Genomic DNA, 15800 nt, shown 5'->3' with positions numbered 1-15800 from the left:
TTCAAATCCCTGTTAGGTAACTGTGATGGGATGTAGAGTAGTTTAGTGGTTAAAGTATTTCCTCATCTCACCTAGGACCAGGGTTTGATTCCCAACATGAGTACAATGCATGAAGCCCATTCTTGGTGTCCCTCATCTTGAAATTACTGTTATCTATGTAAAAGGGATGTTGGGACTCCACAGTTCAAGTGAAGGGGAGGTAATGCTTGTGTTGAGGGTAGATTGTTTTTCACAAGTTGTATGACGTTGCTTGTGTCGTAGGCTGATGCATCCCTGGAGATGGAGAGGCGGGGCTTCTACCAGGCATCCATGAAGTACGTCCTGCAGCTCCAGGAGGTCCAAGAGAAGAAGAAGTTCGAGTTTGTGGAGATTGTGAGTAGTTTCATTGCTAACAACAGCCTTAGACACTGAAATAAGATATGCAGAGTTACATCCCTTGCCCATGCCAGGATGATTGTTGTGGGTTCAGTTCCAAGATTAGCTTTAATTATGATCCTTTTTTGTCAGTTACATAACCATGCCATGGTTTTTCATGAAACAGGAAGATCTGGGGTAGAATAGGTCTTCAGCAACCCATGCTTGCTGTAAAAGGCGACTGTGCTTGTCGTAAAAGGCTACTCACGGGATTGGGTGGTCAGACTTCCTTGATGCCCGTCATCGTATCCTAATTGCGTGAATTGATGCTTATGATATCAATCTCCGGATTGTGTGGTCCAGACTCAATTATTTATAGACCGCCATCAGGTCGGTTGGGTAGCCTAATTAAAACATTCTCTCGTCATGCCGAAGACCCCGGTTCGATTCCCGACATGGGTACAATGTGTGAAGCCCATTTTTTATGTCCCCCTGCTGTGATATGGCTGGAATATTGCTAAAAGCGGCGTAAAACCATACTCGCTCACTACAGACCGCCGTCTTATAGCTGGAATATTGCTGATTGTGGCGTTAAACAACAAACAAACAAACATGAAAGGGGTGAACATTATGCTCTCATTCAATGTTGAAATGCCATGATATTACTGAAAACCCTGTTCTTAATGTTCAAAGCAGCATTAAACCCAATTCAGTCACCCAAATAGTTTTTAAGGCAATCTTACCCTTGGAGGTGGATGTATAATCATCACCTCAGAATTGAATGCCAGCTCTATTGTTTGATTGGAAAGGTTCAAATTGTGGAATATTCAGAGATTTGGCTTTTCAGCTGAACCAGATTTCTGTTTAATTCACCCCTGATTTAAAATAATTCTATAGAGTTGTTCAGTTACTGTGTTTCATCTGATGTATGTATATGGATAGAGTGGTGTGTTGAGATCTTTGTTCCGTTTCCAGCTCCTGACCTTCATGTACAGTTGGCTGACATTTTACCATCAAGGTAGGTAACTCCGTTTCCCTACAACTCTTCCAAGGAAAGGGAGTGGAGTAGACCAACTAAAAAACACAAGGATGGGCGGACAATCAGTAATCGATCTCCTGGTTACAGGACTAATGTACCAGTACATTGTAGAATATCACAAACATGTCAGATGTCAAGACATTGTAATACCTAAATTAACACTGAAGATGTTTAACTTACAGTTGTAGAAATAGGTACCTAAAGCATAATCTAACCTAATATTACATCATTTTTTGTTGAAATATAAGATAAAATGTTAGGATCATTGCGTTTCTTTCCATCTTCATGAGAGGTGCCATGTTGATGTTTCAGGTCATGAGGCTGCTGGAGAGTTTAAGCCCTACATGCTTGACCTACAAATGAGACTCCAAAAGGTAATGGATGGGTGATACAGGTTCAGGGCTGGAGAAAGTATAGAGCTGAATGTAATTCTGGATAAGTTTCAGTCTCATGAATTGCTAGCTGTGGAAAGTTATTGAAATGAATCATGATTTCATTATGTACTCGTCTTCCATTTTTACAAAGGAGCAACACCATCTCTGAAATGGAGATGCTGATATTGGACTCATGGTTTCGAAAAAACTTTATACAACATGTACAGGGGAAGTAACTATGACTTGCAAGTAGACAAGCAAGTCTTTGATAGATTGCTCCCAGACCTTCAGACAAGAGTTACACAAGTAGAGATGTCACTATTGAGCTATACAAACTGCCTCATTTCCCTTTGCTTGATGTAGGAGGTCCCTTTCAGGATTCTAGGGAGGAATAGGTCACCAGTACCCATTTCTTGTTGTACAAGGTCTCTTTCAGGGACCCGTGAAGATTCCGGGGTAGAATAGGTCTTCAGCCACCATTGCTTGCCGTAAAAGGCGACTTACCGGATCAGGTGGTCAGGCTCGCTGACTTGGTTAATGCATGTCATCGTATCCCAATTGCGTGGATGATATTAATCACTGGATTGTGTCCAGACTTGATTATTTACAGACCGCCGCCATATAGCTGGAATATTGCTGAGTGCGGCGTTAAACAACCAACCCACCAACCAACCAACCCTTTCAGGATTCTAGGGAGGAATAGGTACCAAGTACTCCTTGCTTGCTGTAAGAGGCCCTGTCGGGATTCCCGTGAAGAATAGGTCCCCAGTAACCCTTGCTTGTTGTAAGACTGGTTGGTTGGTTGGTTGGTTTGTTGGTTGGTTTGTTGGTTGGTTTGTTGCTTAACGCCCCACTCAGCAATATTCCAGCTACATGCCAGCAGTCTGTAAATAATCGAGTCTGGACCAGAAAATCCAGTGATTAATATCATGAGCATTGATCCACGCAATTGGGATCGATGACATGCATCACCCAATCCCGTTAGTCGCCTCTTACAACAAGCCTTTTATGGCATGCATGGGTTGCTAAAGACCTATTCTACTCCGGATCTTCACGGGTCGTTGTAAGATATGGGATATGATTGACAACCTGACTGGTTAATGATAGTTGACAGTGTAGTTCATCGCCCAGTAGTTAGTGCACTAGCTCAGCATATGGGTTTTGTTCTCTGTGTTATGTGGAGATAGATTCATCCTTGGAGTCCCCTGGCATCCTGATGTTACTATGTAAAAACCCTACCCACTCCGTCCAACACCACACTGCTGCTGCCTGTGTTTCAGACTCGAGGAAACTTTGAAAGTACGAGCAACCAGGCCGAGGAGTTGATGAACAAGATGCTGGAGGTCCGTGGCACGGTAATTAGACCTCCATGTTTTCCCACTTCTCAGGGCTGCCAACAACATCATCCAGTAAACCACAATCTCATCTCCATCGCTGTAGCTTAGTAACTCTGTTGTCCCACTCAGTCAAGCCTGGTTATCATGGTGTAAAGTTGGAGTCATTCTCAAAAACACATTCCAAATTTCCATTTTAATGCTGCCAATGTAGTTCTTTTAAATACTTTTGATTTATTAATTATTGGATTATTTTTGTTATATTCAGATGTGAATTGCAAATGTTGAATACAAAATAATTCATGTATTTGAGTCAGTTTCATATTTTATAACGGGTTGATTAAGGTGACAATCTCTCTAAATATTTATCTTCTTGTATCTTGTATCTTCTTGTATTTCCTTTTTCTTGCAACTAGCGCATTTTTCTTTGCAAATATTTTGCATCAAAATTTCTGTAATGAACCGTTGCAGAAAATGTCTTGAAAGTATCTTTGATGGATGAGATTGTGGTTGATGGTGTATATCTCCTCATGTATGTATTCCAGTAATTATATCATCTATTCATCTAGATTCCCGAATATATTCTGTTCCTGATGAAAGTGTTACTTTTCAATACTGACATTGATAATGCTGATAACCCTAAATTTCTTGTTCTAAGCATCATGTGTGCATGAATCTCAGCAGCGACGATTTGTCTAACATACTTTGTGAAGTCTTGCCCTGATTTGGTGAATAGCATGGAAGACTGGTTGTGGCACTACTAAAATATACAGGCTTGAGCAAAATGTCTGCCATTACTCAGGGGAGCAAAGTTAACTACCATTATAATACTCACATCTCCTTTCACTGAAGGTTAGCTTTTAAGTCATATCAGGTTGAGAATTCAGAACATTGAACAGCCTAAAAACTATTTCATGCAAATATATTGAGACCAACAAGATACTTGTAATGTCTTGGATAAAGTTTGTTTCAAGTTAATATGTTTTTCAGTTTTTACAAATATTTGAATACTTAAATTTTAGGATCTCTTGAGTCTAATACAGGGATGAAGAATTTTGTGAATTTCGTTATGTACATGCCGTTACAATATATGCATAAGTCATGTAGTCCCTGAAACCCCTGGCTAACTTTCAGTGTTTGGGGTGGAAAATCTTTCTCATCCCAACTAATAATAAGGATGCTAGTGTTTCGATTTCTCCACCTTTATTTTCATTCAACCTTTGAACCCATGTCATGCAGAGTTACCCCCCTTTATGATGTTGGTACGACTTGCTCCTCATGTTCTGACAGAGTTTGCTTCTGTTTGAGATGTTGATGTGTTGATGTGCACAAGTGTTCATAGCTAGAGCTAATAAACTCATACCTAGCCGTGCAAGTTTTTTTTTGTTACTTACTTTTTGCTCCAGGAATCATTTATAATGACCATGTTCATTATTTTATGTTTCTTGTAGTATTTGAACAGATGTCTTGAGAGGATTCAAATGCCTGTAACTATATTTTTGGTTTTCAAGAGTGACAACTTTTCATCGCATAGTTAATATACTGAAACTGCTCAATATTTGGATACCCTTGCACTTTATCACGACTGTACAACTAATATCACCTTTACAATTTATTGCATTTGCGACAGCATTTAAGAGGCTGCTAATTTCAGTAATGAATTCATCTTTCATGTCAATTTCTGAAATTTGAATAATGCTCAGGCAAATTAAAGAAGCTAAAATCATCAGTACCTTGCTTCCGTACATTTGTTTTGGATGGCCTTTTGCGCTTGAAGGCATGAAGTTTGAATTGAGCAAATGTTGGCGCTTTGTGGCACTGGAATTCCAGCATTAAAGGAGTGGTGGTGTATGTTGCTTTGTGACAGTAGTATTCCAGCCTTACAAGCCTTGTGGTGTATTCCAGCATTACGTGTAGGTATGCATCACGGCTGGTATATTGTGTGCTTAACAATTGGATTGATGTGCATTGAACTGCGATATCTTGCTTCACATCTGCTGTTATTTGCTGCCTCTAAAAGCATTGTCAGCATTACTGGGTTTTCAGATAATTGCTTAGCTCTTTTCAAGCTTCCTTGTTCACTATCAGAACAATATTTACTTGTTAAGCTTTTACATATCTTGCCTATGAACTCTAGGACATTTCCAGACAATCCTATCTGTCTTATTTTCTTCTCCTGAAATATGTATGGCCATGTTCCACACCCCTCGGAAACTGGTAGGGCAGCATTCAGTTGGTTCAAGAACATCCTGTTCTAGCCAATCAGATGGTTGCCTGGATATGACGTAACCAATCAGAACTGTCCTTGTAAAAGTTGTCTGCTGTGACTTCGTTGCTCCAAAATGTTTCCACAAATGTTTCCGGACAGATCAACTATTCATGAAAAAGAACATTTCAGACAGAAGACATGATTAAAACTCATCTGTCACTTGAAACAGTCTTGATTGGTTGCTTTAGCCACATGGAGTCTTTTTTGAGTGGGGTATATGCTTCTAAAAATAAGTTAAGGACCACCCATTTTTTTTTATCACTGTAGTTAGTCTGTCAGTTTAACTGTATTAATATGAAAAAATCGGATGGCCTTAAACATTTTTTGAGTGGTATATTATGGCAGTTGTCAAGGGACGTGTATTGTCGATGGAACATAGTCTTGATTTCAAGGCTACAAGAATTAAAACCTTACAATGGTGTGTAGATTCTGTGTGATATCACAAGTCTGAATGTAGAAGTGGTTAATGAAAGTCTGATTTTGTATTGCACTATGTTTTTTGCGTTAAATTGAATTATCTGAAGACCCAGTTTGAACTTACCAGTGGCTTTCACATCTGACACTAACGCTGGCTTATATTATAGCTCCCAGCGTCGGGCGCACCTGCATTCTTGGTAAGGGCACTCTCTTCTGTATCCAACCCGTAGTTCAACTAAATGTGTCGTAGTTCATCCTTGTCTTCCCAATCCCTTCTGCATTGAGAGTAGCTTGTTTATTTGTTGATCAAATATTAATTTATTTCTCTTTTTAATAATAAATAGATTCCATTGACATGTTTTCTCTCATTAATAAAATAACTTTTTAGGAATATATTATTTTGTAGACATGTGGTACTGCATGAGTAGAATTACATTACATTACTTTTGAATGAACCAAGTAGATCTCACAGTTACAAGATTACATGATGATGTGCATGAGACTTACAATGAATTGATCCACATTTTGCCACTGTGTTTTGTGAGTTTGGTTTGAGCACTGTAGTGTGATGGTTTGCAGACAGGACTAATCACCTTGCAGAGATCACTAACCCTGTCACACTGGAGTTTCACCACCATGTCATGCTCATCCTGGTCTCGTTGAATGTCACATGGTTCTTGTTGATATGTCAAGGCATTGATGACTTGTTTGGGCTGTGTTGTGAGTGATCATTGTCACTTGGATAATCCTTGGTACTGTATGGAATCAGGGCCAACTTGTGTCTACTAATGCTGTTGGTGTCATTGTCGGAACAGGTACTACAGAAATGTACCCCAGCATGGCAGTCTGTGTACAGCACTGGCCATGTTCTCAATGCATGAAACCATTTTCAGTTTCAGGGGCAGAAGAGGTCTTCACCAACCCATGTTTGCCGTAAAAGACTACTATGCTTGCTGTAAGAGGCAATTAACAGGATCAGGTGGTCAGGCTCGCTGACTTGGTTGATGGCCTGAAGATCCCGGCTAGAATAGGTCTTCAGCAAGCCATGCTTGCTGTAAAAGACGACTATGCTTGCTGAAAGAGGCGATTAACGGGATCAGAGGGTGAGGCTCGCTGACTTAGTTGATGCCGTGAAGATCTGGGGAATAATAGGTCTTCAAAAAGCCATGCTTGCCTTAAGAGATGACTATGCTTGCTGTAAGAGGCTACTAACGGGATCAGATGGTCAGGCTCACTGATTTGGTTGATGCATGTCATTGTATCTCAATTGCCCAGATCGATGCTCATGATGTCAATCACTGTATTGTCTGTCCAGACTCAATTATTTACAGACTGCTGGAATATTGCTGCATTAAACATCAAAGAAACAAACTTCAGCACCATTTGCATATTGCCATGGTGGGGTACATTTCTTTGCTCATCTGATTTTGGTTCGAGTACTTTTATGTATGTAGAAAGGTGCTATCTGTTACTAACCAGGGGTTTAGCCCAGTGGTTAGTGCTTCACACAAGGAACAGGTTCAGTCCCAACATCGGTTTACATGCTATAGCCCAGTCTTCATCTCGCCATGACACTTCTGCATGACACGGTACACTCTCACATGGCTTCTTCCCCCATTGTTATGACCAGTGTTGTCCTATAGCCACTTCACCAAACACATCATTCCAGCCACAAGTGGTGTCTGTGTAGGAAGAAGACATTTTGTCTGAATAGTCTAACAACATGTGTGTAACATCTTCCTGTAGCCACACGCAGCACTGCGTACAGATTGAGTGATGTAGTCACAGGATAGCAAGATCACATGCATGGTGCAGTTAGGAAGCCCTCCAGAAACATTCACTGCCTTTCTCCACCGCTAAACAAATTTTCCATATAATTTCAAATTTGTGTTATTTCTTTTAAATCCTGCCACATGAACATATTTTGATTTATTTTTGTTTGAACTACCAATGTTGCTGCACACACACATACATACATTGCATGAAGTTCAGTTGAACAACATGCTTTATTTTTGTTTATTTCCCCTTTCACAGACCAATGACCAGCATGCTTACTCTGACAGAAAGACATCAGTTACATCCAGTAATGGCTGCCTCCGTTCGAGCAGAAAGGTTATTAAGTCTGAAACGCATACAGAATTATGAAGAATGATAAAGAGTTGGTTGTTGATGTTGTGGTGAATGTTGCACTGGTCCCATCTCATGGTAGGTTGTGTCATCACCATGTGGTACTAGTCTCTGGAAGATGGTTCCTGCAGAAAGTAACCATGGTAGGTTGTGTCATCACCATGTGGTACTAGTCTCTGGAAGATGGTTCCTGCAGAAAGTAACCATGTCATTAAATCATTCATTTCATCAATACTGATTTCATGTGCTTTTCCCTACCGTATGCTGCTTGTGACTTTGAGATTTTTGTTTTGGTATTAACAAGACTATTTAAGGGACAATTTTTTAAAATTAAGACTTCAGTATCGAATTGTGATCCATGAACAGGGGTATGATAATTCTTGCAAATCCACCTCATTTCACAGGTGTAGGTTTCTGTCATAACAGAAATAAATATCTTTTTTACAACAAAAAATTCCCTGATCATTCAGCTGAAGAAAGTCATGGCCAGTCAAAGGTGTCAGATTTATCATACATACTTTGGCAAAATGTGGATGGAATTTGTTGTCAGTAACTCAGGTCTCTGACCTAAAGTCAGAATTTATAGAGATCTTTTGCAAAACAGTATATCAGGTGTTAGATTTATTGTACATACTTTGGCAAAATGTAGATGGAATTTGTTCACAGTAACACCAGTCTCCAACTTAAAGTCAGAATGTAAAGAGATCTTTAACAAAACAGTAAATCAGTCAAAGTGTGTTGATCTTTAAGCATTAAGGCAATGACACATATTTATAGAGCAGATTTTTGGGATAAAGGAAGTGTTTTTCGATAGGCATTGTGTACATTCCCAGAGCTTTCTTATGTCATGCTATAACAGAGAGTTGTGTTGCACAGAGGCCCATAGAGTCGTCCGGGACCATGCGAGGATTTACCCGACAAGGTTATCTGTATCTCTTGGAGAAAAGTAAGTACCACTCTGATATTCTGGGAGAGAGTGAGTGAATGTTGACTCACACCACACACAGCAATTCTCTAGCTATGTCATGGTGGCCTGTAAGTAAGCCAGTCTTAGGACAGGCAAACCAATGGTTGATTGCACCAGGATGCTTGCTGTATGGGTGTAAGCACTCAATCAGGTCACACATTAGAACCTCCCAATTATCATTTTAGTCAACTCCAGTCTTCATTGGTTTTTGGTTACAGAATTTCTCTTGGTTTGGAAATATTCAGGATTTGTTTTCATTATGGACCAATTATGTGCCCAATTGCATTTAGTGTATTCAAAGATAGTTAAGATAGTGAAGGGCTCCCAATGGCTAAGATAGTAAAGGGCTCCCAATGATTAAGATACTAAAGGGTGACAAATGGTTAAGAAAGTACAGGGCTCCCAATGGTTAAGATACTAAAGGGTGACAAATGGTTAAGAAAGTACAGGGCTCCCAATGGTTAAGATACTAAAGGGTGACAAATGGTTAAGAAAGTACAGGGCTCCCAATGGTTAAGATACTAAAGGGTGACAAATGGTTAAGAAAGTACAGGGCTCCCAATGGTTAAGATACTAAAGGGTGACAAATGGTTAAGAAAGTACAGGGCTCCCAATGGTTAAGATAGTGAAGGGTACCCAGTGTTTAAGATCATGAAGATAGTGAAGGGTGCCCAATGTTTAAGATAGTGAAGGGTGCCCAATGGTTAAGATAGTGAAGGGTACCCAATGGTTAAGATAGTGAAGGGTGCCCAATGGTTAAGATAGTGAAGGGTACCCAATGGTTAAGATAGTGAAGGGTGCCCAATGGTTAAGATAGTGAAGGGTGCCCAATGGTTAAGATAGTGAAGGGTGCCCAATGGTTAAGATAGTGAAGGGTACCCAATGGTTAAGATAGTGAAGGGTGCCCAATGGTTAAGATAGTGAAGGGTGCCCAATGGTTAAGATAATAAATGGTTCCCAGTGGTTAAGATAGTGAAGGGTGCCCAATGGTTAAGATAGTGAAGGGTGCCCAATGGTTAAGATAATAAATGGTTCCCAGTGGTTAAGATAGTGAAGGGTGCCCAATGGTTTAGATAGTGAAGGGTGCCCAATGGTTAAGATAGTGAAGGGTGCCCAATGATTAAGATACTAAAGGGTGACAAATGGTTAAGAAAGTACAGGGCTCCCAATGGTTAAGATACTAAAGGGTGACAAATGGTTAAGAAAGTACAGGGCTCCCAATGGTTAAGATAGTGAAGGGTACCCAGTGTTTAAGATCATGAAGATAGTGAAGGGTGCCCAATGTTTAAGATAGTGAAGGGTGCCCAATGGTTAAGATAGTGAAGGGTGCCCAATGGTTAAGATAGTGAAGGGTGCCCAATGGTTAAGATAGTGAAGGGTACCCAATGGTTAAGATAGTGAAGGGTGCCCAATGGTTAAGATAGTGAAGGGTGCCCAATGGTTAAGATAATAAATGGTTCCCAGTGGTTAAGATAGTGAAGGGTGCCCAATGGTTAAGATAGTGAAGGGTGCCCAATGGTTAAGATAATAAATGGTTCCCAGTGGTTAAGATAGTGAAGGGTGCCAATGGTTTAAATAGTGAAGGGTGCCCAATGGTTAAGATAGTGAAGGGTGCCCAATGGTTAAGATAGTGAAGGGTGCCCAATGGTTAAGATAGTGAAGGGTACCCAGTGTTTAAGATCGTGAAGGGTGGCCAATGGTTAAGATAATAAATGGTTCCCAATGGTTAAGATAGTGAAGGGTACCCAATGGTTAAGATAGTGAAGGGTGCCCAATGGTTAAGAAAGTGAAGGGTACCCAGTGTTTAAGATCGTGAAGGGTACCCAATGGTTAAGATAGTGAAGAGTACCCAGTGTTTAAGATCGTGAAGGGTACCCAATGGTTAAGATAGTGAAGGGTGCCCAATGGTTAAGATGGTGAAGGGTACCCAGTGTTTAAGATCGTGAAGGGTGGCCAATGGTTAAGATAATAAATGGTTCCCAGTGGTTAAGATGGTGAAGGGTACCCAATGGTTAAGATAGTGAAGGGTACCCAATGGTTAAGATAGTGAAGGGTGCCCAATGGTTAAGATAGTGAAGGGTACCCAGTGTTTAAGATCGTGAAGGGTGGCCAATGGTTAAGATAATAAATGGTTCCCAGTGGTTTAGATAGTGAAGGGTACCCAATGGTTAAGATCGTGAAGGGTGGCCAATGGTTAAGATAATAAATGGTTCCCAGTGGTTTAGATAGTGAAGGGTGCCCAATGGTTAAGATAGTGAAGGGTGCCCAATGTTTAAGATAGTGAAGGGTGCCCAATGGTTAAGATAGTGAAGGGTGCCCAATGGTTAAGATAGTGAAAGGTACCCAATGGTTAAGATAGTGAAGGGTGCCGAATGGTTAAGATAGTGAAGGGTGCCGAATGGTTAAGATAGTAAAGGGCTCCGAATTGTAAGGATTTAGAGAGATCACAATGGTTAAGATAGTAAAGGGCTACCAATGGTAAGGATTTGGAGAGATCACAATGGTTAAGATACTAAAGGGCTCCCAATGGTAAGGATTAGGAGAGATCACAATGGTTAAGATAGTAAAGGGCTCCCAATGGTTACGATAATATTGTTGGATACAGGGCAGTACCACTATATAGAAGTTACGATAGTAAAGGGCTCCCAATGGTTACGATAATATTGTTGGATACAGGGCAGTACCACTATATAGAAGTTGCCTGTTTGGGCGTCGTACGAAAGACTGTGCCACAGTATAAGGCGATACAGAATGTGCTTTTATGACATTGTCTTACCAGTTAAACTGGTTGGCATATAAATGGTGATGTGTGAGTCCTGTTTACAGAGGCTCTGGGAACAACATGGACCAAATTCTACTGCCAGTACAAGAAGGAGACGAAGGAATTCTACATGATCCTGTACAACCAGATGGGGGGCAAGATGGTAAGGTGGATCCTACATCGGGGGATAGAACAACTACCAATGTAGCAGTAACAGTATCAGACACATCCTCAATGCTGGACCGATGTGGGGATTCCTGGTCGGAATCACTCTCCGAAATCCGTACTTCTGTATTAGATTTGTATTGAGTTGTCATAATGATTGCTGAGTGAATTCCAGCTGTAATTAAGACCTCTGCCAAATGAACTTGCCCATTTAGCACTACTACCTTACTAAGATAGAGTCCCAACCTCCAAGCTCCTGCTTGCCTCAAATGGCTATCCAAATACCCGGAGTGCTGAATCCCGAGGGACTTGTATTTGTGAAACATATTCACCTCTAACCTCCCATCCTTGCTGCAAAGATTGCCTCCATGGTCCAGTGGTAGAGCGTCTGCTCGGAGAGCGGAAGGTCCGAGGTGCGATCCCTGGCCACGTCATACCTAAAGACGTTAAAAGATGGTACTTGTTGTTATCCTGTCTGGCGCTCGGCATTAAAGGGCTAAAACAAGGACTGGTCGGCTCAGAGTCAGTATACTGTGTCTGAGTGGGGTATTCATGTTAAACTGCGGCATTGTATCTCAGTGTGCTAGCACTATAAATCGGCATCAGTCCGGACTAATACAAGCAGCCACACACACATGTACACACACGTGCATGCACGTTGCTATATAAGTGCAATAATCTTGGATGCGATGTTAAACCCAATTTCACCTCACCTCACTGCAAATGGCTATCCAAATACCCTTCAGTGCCGAATCGTGATAGATTTTGTTAATCAGCCAGGGTGAACAGAAGACAGTGGTGCTTGTGGTCGTACCACTAGGATCGCCTTCACTTTCATCTCTTCTCCCAGAATCAGCTGACACCATTTGAAGCGACGATGAACTCAATTCGCTCTCTAACTCTTTCCACAATCCATTGACATGCCATGATATGAGTGAGAAGCATTGAACCTAATTCATTCACCGCTAACATATGATTTAGTAGCATATCCTTTGATGATTATTTTGTCCATTCATTACGTTTTTGAGTCAAAGCTGGTCATATGTCATGCCATCAAAGAGGTCTTGATCAAGTATGTATGCAGATCATACTGACAAGCAATTACTTAGGCTTTATCTATTGCTCGTATAGTGGAACGATACACAGATGCATCAGTGGATCATAATTTTTTACTTCTCGATACAAGTATCAGCAACCATGCTTGTCGTAAAAGGCGACTAACGGGATCGGGTGGTCAGGCTCGCTGACTTGGTTGATGCACGTCATTGCTCCCAATTGTGTGGATTGATGCTCATGATATCAATCACTGGATTGTCTGGTCCAGACTCAATTATTTACAGACCGCTGTCATATAGCTGGAATATTGCTGACTGCGGTGTTAAACAACAAACCAATCACAATAGCACACAAAGTAAAAAGTATCCATTCTTACCTTAAATGCTTTCTTTAGTAAATGTAACACCAAACACTGATTACTAGTGAAAATAAATAGTGAAAACATAAATATTTTAATCCGTTGCACCATACTTGAAACTGCTAACTGTAAGGCGTTATTTGGCAATCCTGTCCATGACAAAGATGGATTACGTACCACTGATAAGAGCACATGCGTATCGGATCGTGAAGGAAGGTATCGTGATATGGATCGGATCTCACAGTTGGTGTATCGTCCCAGCCCTAACTGCTCGTTTAGCCACACAATTGATTAAGGTTCTTCAAGAGTATATACAGCTAATTTCCTCTTCCTCTCTTTCAGAGTACTCCCGACCGTTATGTCTTGGACTCCTGTGTCAGGTATGAGTTCTAACTTACCTAACTCAGGAAGAAAGTTCCATGACTGTCCCATCAAAGTCACCCTGATTTTTTTCTAGTCAGCACCATACCATGTTGTGGGTTTCACCAAATTGGTAAACGTCTGCATTACTTTTGGGCTTACCTCTAAAATCAAGCTGACACGTTGTGATGTAACTGAAATACTGTATTGTTCAAAGCAGCTTTAAACCCAATTCACTCAGTGATAAAAGTAAATGACCCTGTTTAACTAAGCAAGCTTGAAGTTTGGCAGTTAGGAGAGCCCCAGCATGACAGAAGCTTTTTATGAAAGGTCAGTTATCAGTTCCCAATGTTTACTGCAAGAGGTCATAATAAAATTCTATCGGGGCGTGGGTGGCCCAGGTGTGCCAGAAACCTTTAACCAAGTTCTGGTTTCTTAGTTCCACAACGGTACTCGTGGGATTCGCTAAAATGGAAAATGTCTTTGACCTGCATCACTCTGGCCTTCCTCCCACATCAAACTGACACCCTGTGATATGACTGAAATACTGTTCAAAACAACGTCAAGCACAACTCGGTCACGACAATAATGTCCAATCTGAGCAGGACACATGAAGATCCGGGATAGAATAGGTCTTCAGCAACCCCTGCTTGCCATAACAGGCGACTATGTTTGTTGTAAAAGACGACTAATGGGATCGGGTGGTCAGGCTCGCTGACTTGGTTGATGTCTATGCTCATGATGTCAATCACTGGATTGTCTGGTCCAGACTCGATTATTAACAGACCGCCGTCATAAAGCTGGAAAATTGCTGTGTGCTGCGTTAAACAACAAACAAACAATCTGAGCAGCCATATGGACTGAAGGGTTCTTTGGCAAAACTCTTTGAACAATGTGTGAAACTCATGCATTGTGTCCCTTCTGTTGTATTGCTGGAGTTTCACTATAAGCGCCACTAAACAGTCTCACTTGAAAAGTCATAACTGTTTTTCTTTCAGACGTGCCTCAGATTCCATAGAGAAACGTTTCTGCTTCGATCTGACAGTGAAAGAAAAGTAAGTACATGTCTTTATGCATGTTTCCAACAGATAACTCGATAACAATAACAACTTCCTCATTGTGTGGAGTTTTGCAGGAGATAGATACGTGGAAGTTGTCAAGTTTCATGTTAAACTACAGAATGTATAGTTGTGGTAGACAGGTTCTCACACAGGAATGTGAGGGCAGTGCCTGGTAAGTGATCATATAATGGGTGCACTTTAGAGGTGTTGGTTGTAACACTGCCTGTTCCCTAGGGATTCCCAGTGATATGTTCTGTAAGTGTATCTGGCATTGAGTTCTTATAGAAAGAGTGGTTTAGTTGTAACACTGTCTGTACCCTGGGGATTCCCAATGACATATTCTATTAGTGTAGTTGTAACACTGTCTGTACCCTGGGGATTCCCAATGATATATTCTATTAGTGTAGTTGTAACACCGGCTGTACCCTAGGGATTCCCAATGATATATTCTATTAGTGTAGTTGTAACACTGTCTGTACCCTGGGGATTCCCAATGATATATTCTATTAGTGTAGTTGTAACACTGGCTGTACCCTAGGGATTCCCAATGATATATTCTATTAATGTAGTTGTAACACTGTCTGTACCCTGGGGATTCCCAATGATATATTCTATTAGTGTAGTTGTAACACTGGCTGTACCCTAGGGATTCCCAATGATATATTCTATTAGTGTAGTTGTAACACTGTCTGTACCCTGGGGAATCCCAATGACATTTTCTATTAGTTTAGGTTGGGTGAAGAATACTGACTCACAATACTGACCACTGGTTTGTCTGCTCCAGACTTGATCAACTGCCCGCTGTTCATACTGCATTAAACCTACTCTGTGTACGACTTTAGCCACTTGTCCGAAGCTTGAGTCTACTAAAATTCTGTTTAGCTCTGCTCATATTGGTCCATAAGGTAACACTATTATCTACTGAAAATGATGCTAACAGCCATGTTCCGCTTGTAGACTCAGCATTATTAGCACAGACTGCTCACTCACTCATTCATGTTCCTGGTGTAATCACAGCATTGACTGGTCAACCATCCCAACAAACATTCAGACCTCCTCCTCTTTATTGTTTCAGAAATGTGACAATGACTTTCCAGTGTTTATCAGAAGAAGATAGGAAGGCTTGGATGAGTGCTATGGACGGGAAAGAACCGGTTC

At 40.9% G+C, this 15800-nt stretch overlaps 1 protein-coding gene across 8 annotated transcripts in view; it reads left to right on the top strand.

Moving 5' to 3' along the window:
- LOC139450612 (rho GTPase-activating protein 26-like) overlaps positions 1-15800 on the top strand; it is an 84740-nt gene that overhangs the window by 41184 nt on the left and 27756 nt on the right. For 3 of the 8 annotated variants that reach the window (XM_071232391.1, XM_071232396.1, XM_071232387.1), the window contains exons 6-15: positions 262-372; positions 1330-1372; positions 1706-1767; positions 3048-3122; positions 4553-4588; positions 8791-8860; positions 11708-11805; positions 13564-13601; positions 14580-14636; positions 15718-15796. In XM_071232391.1, coding sequence (XP_071088492.1) covers positions 262-372; positions 1330-1372; positions 1706-1767; positions 3048-3122; positions 4553-4588; positions 8791-8860; positions 11708-11805; positions 13564-13601; positions 14580-14636; positions 15718-15796 — 669 coding nt within the window. Of the gene's footprint in view, positions 1-261; positions 373-1329; positions 1373-1705; positions 1768-3047; positions 3123-4552; positions 4589-5954; positions 5985-8790; positions 8861-11707; positions 11806-13563; positions 13602-14579; positions 14637-15717; positions 15797-15800 lie in introns of all 8 variants that reach the window. The other 5 variants (XM_071232390.1, XM_071232389.1, XM_071232388.1 and 2 more) reach the window with 5 other exon arrangements.

The sequence above is a fragment of the Haliotis cracherodii genome, unplaced genomic scaffold (assembly GCF_022045235.1).
Source record: "Haliotis cracherodii isolate W230 unplaced genomic scaffold, xgHalCrac1.p SCAF_8, whole genome shotgun sequence".
In the NCBI taxonomy this organism is placed as follows: domain Eukaryota; kingdom Metazoa; phylum Mollusca; class Gastropoda; order Lepetellida; family Haliotidae; genus Haliotis; species Haliotis cracherodii.
Note: the sequence above shows the minus strand (reverse complement) of the source record. Positions and strands in the feature narration are given on the sequence as shown.